This window comes from Plectropomus leopardus, chromosome 7 (genome assembly GCF_008729295.1).
Source record: "Plectropomus leopardus isolate mb chromosome 7, YSFRI_Pleo_2.0, whole genome shotgun sequence".
Lineage (NCBI taxonomy): Eukaryota > Metazoa > Chordata > Actinopteri > Perciformes > Serranidae > Plectropomus > Plectropomus leopardus.
The window spans coordinates 35,799,067-35,805,077 of NC_056469.1; the positions used below are offsets into that span (position 1 = coordinate 35,799,067).

Consider the following 6,011-nt stretch of genomic DNA (forward strand, 5'->3'; position numbering starts at 1 on the left):
GTGGAGAGACACAAACTTATTATAATAACAAAAACACCTTGTTATATTAATAAGTTTGCACCTTTAGTGTGTCAAAGTCTTCAAAAAATACAATGATACACAAGACACAATGAAACACAGAAAAGCCCTCAAAAAAAAAGTAATTTGATTGAGAGGAAATGTTTAATCTCGTATTCTTGGTTTAAACCTCTGGTTGTCAAAGTCTGGACGATGAAGATGTGGAAACTACTGAAGTAGGAGAGTATTTAAATCTCCTCCTCTTCTTGGAGACCAAACATGCTCAGTGCCAATACATGTCATAGAGGCCACCTGATGATTTTAATATTAAGGTTTTTGATAAAAAAGATGTATGGTGATATTAAGATTTGTGATATAATGTTTTATCGACTGTTTCTGTGATGTGGCCTTGACATCAGTTTTTTGTCTATGCATTCCTTCAATGTATTTCTTATGTAATCTATTTAATTGTTTATTGTCCATTGCTTAACTACCCTGAATGGTTCAGATGGTTAACCACACCTGCAGCCATATAGCTCGTCAGCCTATTGGTGTGCATTATGTATAAATATAGGTGTGGTTTCATCTTTTCAAACATCTGACCTGACGAAGATCCAAGTGGTATTGAAACTTGTGTGGCATGGAGTAAGTGTGCAGGTGTTATGGTGTGTTTCCTTTTTAAATCATTATCTAAAGTAATACATTCTCCTTCTAATGTGGATATCTTTTGAAGCCGGCTTTTATGTAAATAGGAACTGAACTGTATGGCATTATTTCACACAAATCCCGTGATGAAGGCCCAAACCACTGTCCTATCTGAGACGCTATTTGCGTTAAAATTTATAAATTCAGTTAGCTTCACTCTCAATTGTGTCAGATACTCTTCACTTTTTAGGAGAGTGGAATTAAACCTCCATCTAGTGGCCCTATTTTCGATATTGCCATAATTAAAAGTGGATATGACTGGATTGTGATCTGATAAATGTCTGGACAGAAATTCTATTGAGTGAACTGAAGGCATCAAACTGGAGGATATAAGAATGTAAACTCCTTGTGAGAAAGTTTTATGTCTCATACAAAAAGAATGTATCGTCTCTAACAGATGGATTATGCACCCTCTACACATTGGTTAAATTTAAGTCCCTTATAAAGAGATAAGGCACTCTGGAGGCAGCTTCTTGAAAACTTGAAAAAGATGGAGAGGATGTCTACTCTTTTTTTTTTTAAAGAAAAAAGGACAGACAGACATACAATAAGCAATAAAGAGCAATTACAGTAGATCAAAAAATGATGTATAGGAGGAAGAAAGAGAGCGAGAGAGTAAGAAAGGGTGGAAGAGAGAGAGAGAGTGGGTGAGAGATGCTCAGCAACAATAATAGTAATAACAACAAGCAATGTTAACTTGGCTGTGATTATGGAGTTTGAAAAATGTTGTTATTCAGAGTTTAGCCAACTGTTTTCCTCAATGCACTGCTGTGGAGTTTGGAGCCCTGAGATTTTAGTGTTGAGACATGTTCTACACTTTTGTCTTTATGTTGAGCTTTCTTATTTTTGACCTACTTCAGGTGAAGGGTGGGGTGGCAGGTCTGTATGATGGAGCAGAGGTGGTGCTGGGGCCAGACTCAGGGCTGCAAGAGCCTGGCCCTGAGCAGCAGTTCATCAACCAGAAGATGAGACCTGGTTCTGGTGTGCTGTCGGTCCAGGTGCTGCCAGATGGACCCACACGTGTCTTGCAAGTGAGAACAAGGCCTATAAATATTCAAAAAGGAGTAAAAAAATTTCAACACTAATAGCGCTGATACTGAGTAGATCTTTAAGATATTAGTGTTTTGGTTAATCTAAACTTCTACCAAAATATTTTAGAACAAAGGTTTCATCCAGCTGTTCGTTTGCCTCTACTCTTGCGTTGAGCACTTACGATGCACTGCACTCTGCACCATTGCATTCGAATGTTGAAGATCTAAGATAAGGGCTCTTTATCAAAAAAATCTTAACTCTCGTGAATCATTGATAATTAGTTTACTTTGTCCAAAATCTGTAAGAAGTCTTTGGGCCCTACCTTGCACCTGGCACAAAGTAGTGCACAAGTGCAGTGTAGCCATCATTGTTAGTTTTAGACAGACATAGTAATCATTTTCATGGCCAGCGCCCACGTTGCGTCAGTAGCACTTGTGCCCATCTGTGTGCCCCAAAAACAAGGATTATGTGCACTTTTCTGCTATTTTGAGGCAGCAGAAGGCGATTGTGCAGTCAAGCATCAACAAAAACTTGGTCTAAAGTCAGAATGGTTCAGAATTCCTTGCTACTGTTGCCAATTTAAGAGCACATTATTCAGATACTGAGATGTGCACATATGGGTGGGTTCACAACAATAGTACACTCTTCTTGTGACACACACAGGAACACGCTGATGTGTTGTAGGTTGGTGAAATAATACATCAATAATGAGGAAAATATCATTGGCATTCTGTAAAATGTTGTGTAGCAGAGAGCAGAGCGAGCTGCAGTGCTGCTGACAGCCTATTCAAAGAGACACACAAAAAAAAGCAGCAGTGTAACCACACAAGTTTTTATGTAAGTAAGCTCTGGAAATTATTCATTGAAATCATACATGTCAATGTAGTAATAGTTCACGTTTCACCAAAAATACACTAGATACCTTTTACTGAATTTAATTCCCTCAATGTGTTCAATACATACAGCATGTGAGTCTGGACGTTTGGTTGATTGAGGGATACAGTCGCAAGAGTAATTCTAGTTATGATATGTCATTTTGAATATTTCAGCAGATATTGTAATGAACTGACATCAGAGACATTAGAGGCTGTAGATTTGTCTCACCCCTGCTTCTGTATATTTAACATTTTGACTGTATTTTGTATTTTTAGTTTTATTTAGAGTGATGACCTCATCATTTCTCACAGACGTTTGTTTGTTTGTTTGTTTGTAGGTCAGTGACTTCAACCAGAGGAGAATGATCCGGACCTCACCCAGCACAGAGCAGGACAGGGGCAAAGAGGATGTGAAAAAGGGGGAGCCTGAGCAGGAGCTGGAGGCAGGAGGAGTTTGTTACAGACATCCATGCTTAAAAAAAAAAAAGAACTACATGACACATTCATGATCCCCATTTGTTATTTATTTTTTGAAATGTTTTCAATCATAGTTCCTCATTTTATTTGTTATGTTTTAAAAACCATGTGTGTGTGGTTCCAGGTGCTGAGGGGCTTCTACAGTAATCGTCAGTGTGTCTCAGTGAGAGATGTCTCTTTCTGTTTATCCCCAGGTGTTGGTGAACATGGAGGAAGGTCTGGGTGTGTCTCTGGTCAGCAAGGTCCCTGAAGAGCTTGTGTTCATTACTCTGTCTGGTATAGATGTCCACTTCACCCGCACTGCTGCCAACGAGGTGTTGGAGCTCAGCATTCAGAACATCCAGGTGAGCTCACCACAGCCATGGGAACATTCAGTATTTAACTTCAAGTTCAAATTGTATGTGTGACACCATTTAAAAAAAAAGCTATTGATGGTGCTTGACATGATGATAAAAACTAAATACGCTTACTGTTTTTCTTAGATAGTGACAGGCAATCTAGTGATGTAATTCATGTCATTAAAGAAAGGTGAATGACTAAAGCTGTCTGTCTTTCTCTATATTCCCATTGTATATATATATATGTATATATACGTGTGTGTGTGTGTGTGTGTGTGTGTGTGTGTACACATGCCTAAAAGAATACACATTCAAATAATAATTTCAGCTTTGTGTTAGACTGCTAGATTTTTAGTTGACTCCTGAAGTGAGTTTAGAACAGCCCCATAACAGTCTCATTCAGCAGGAATCAGATGATGTTGATCACTTGTGAAAACACCTGCTTTTTAAAGCTAATCATTGTCTTCTTGCTATTCTACTTGTCATTTAGATGAAATCTTGCTGAAAGCGATTCTCAGAATCACACAATTTGGAAATGGCACGGTGGTAGATTGATTCCAGTGTTACTGACATTGATACATTTGTTATCCACTGTGCTTTGATCCAGAAGCTTCATGTAAACACTGAGTATGAAACATAGTCATTTAGTCATTCTTTTCTGCAAAGAATGCATTTAACTATAACATCTTGTCAGGACTGTGCTGTTTAAGTGGAGACTGTTGTCTTAATACTTGGTCTGTCATATGGTGTTCATCAGGTGGACAACCAGCTGCTGGGTACCACCCAACCTGTGATGCTGTGTGTGACACCAAGCTCCAGTGACAGCAGTGTCAATGACAGCGGCCCAGCCCTGCAGGTCAATGCAGTCAAGATTCCCAGCAGCCTCATGCTCACTGATCTGTACAAGGTGATTATCACACAATAAACCACTGCAGCGTTATGTAGAAATCATTGATGCTATAGAAACTTGAAAATGAAACTGCCGAAAGTCTTTCTTTATACCTCTGCACCAGCATTAGCCAAGGCTGGACGCATAATGTTTTGTCCATCCATGTGGACCATTCTTGTGAACACCATTTCTCAAGAATACTTTGGGAGGATTTCTTCAAATTTAGTAGAAACAATCACTTGGACTCATGGATGACCTGATTAGATTTTGGTGATCAAAGGTCAAGGTCACAGTTACTTTGCATTCATCTCATACTTCGATATCACTGTGTTCCGCAAAAATAGTCAGGAACAGAAGGGGAGATATTTGGTCACACAGTGAATTGGTGACACTAATCTTGGGTGCCCATCCTAGATCTTCTGTGCTGCTGGGGGAAAAATGTGTGTGGAAAAATGTGTGTGAAGTATCCATGTTTTCACAGACATTGATGTAAGCTGTAAGACAAACTTGACTGGTGCATGTAGGCAGACAACTACAGGGCAGTATTTCTAGTTTTCAGATCAGTACTAGATAATTCCTGATTTCTTGTGCAAACTAGAAACCAGACATTTTTAGTTTGCCAAAGAATAGCAAACTTTAGAGTCACGACTTATGATATGACCATTATGTGTTTACAGCACCTCATGGTGACGGCCAGGCGCTTCACAGTCATCATCGAGGAGAAACTGTTGCTCAAGCTGCTCAGCTTCTTTGGATACGGACAGACAGAAGCTGGTGGGTCACTTGTTGAATGTTAATATTTGTGAGATGCTGCAAGTTAGAAGATGTTTTTGCTTAAAAGTAAAATAACAAGTGAACTGTCATAAATTCAGAGCTGGAGAAATTGGATGAAAACATCTACGAGAAGCACAATGAGGATGCAGGACCTCCCAAACGTTACTACTTTGAGAACCTGAAGATCAGCCTCCCTCAGATCAAACTGAGCGTCTTTACCTCCCACAAGTTGCCTCCTGATCTCAAGGTGAGTTCGATCCTCTTTTTTATATCTTCTGCTGCCAAGCTTCATAAATCGGCACTTAGCGGATGTACAATAATGTCACCTCTAATAAAGAGCAACATGCTACCTTCTGTTGACATCATGAGGAGCTGACATCACCTGACTCCAAAAACCAAAGCTGCACAGACCTCCTGCAAATTGCATGGTTGCATGTTGTTAAGAAAATGGACTGGGGTTGTTTTAGAAAGGAACACCACCTAAATTCCAAATGCCAGTCTGCATTTGAGGACCCAGAGAATGCTTGTTTCCTTTTTTATACCTAAATGAGCTGTATTCTGTAGCAGTGTTCTCTGGGAAACTGGAAATGTCCCCATATACTCAGGTGTAATTTAGATAACTGTTTCCCAAGCTGGGGATCCCAGCCCCCCTACCAGGGCTCACTGAAGCTTTACAGGGGATTGCAAGGTCTTACTGATGTAAAGGGGTGTAACAATCCTTTTTTTCTTTAAAAAAAAGAGTAGACATCCTCTCCATCTTTTTCAAGTTTTCAAGAAGCTGCCTCCAGAGTGCCTTATCTCTTTATAAGGGACTTAAATTTAACCAATGTGTAGAGGGTGCATAATCCATCTGTTAGAGACGATACATTCTTTTTGTATGAGACATAAAACTTTCTCACAAGGAGTTTACATTCTTATATCCTC

At 39.4% G+C, this 6,011-nt stretch overlaps 1 protein-coding gene across 1 annotated transcript in view; it reads left to right on the forward strand.

The window, feature by feature from the left end:
• The first annotated feature begins 1,287 nt into the window (after positions 1–1,287).
• Positions 1,288–6,011, forward strand: part of LOC121945703 (vacuolar protein sorting-associated protein 13D-like) — an 18,403-nt gene continuing 13,679 nt past the window's right edge. The window contains exons 1-7 of the mRNA XM_042489999.1: positions 1,288–1,317; positions 1,563–1,733; positions 2,948–3,052; positions 3,281–3,430; positions 4,182–4,331; positions 4,991–5,087; positions 5,186–5,334. Of these exons, the coding sequence (XP_042345933.1) occupies positions 1,288–1,317; positions 1,563–1,733; positions 2,948–3,052; positions 3,281–3,430; positions 4,182–4,331; positions 4,991–5,087; positions 5,186–5,334 (852 nt within the window). The remainder of the gene's footprint in view (positions 1,318–1,562; positions 1,734–2,947; positions 3,053–3,280; positions 3,431–4,181; positions 4,332–4,990; positions 5,088–5,185; positions 5,335–6,011) is intronic.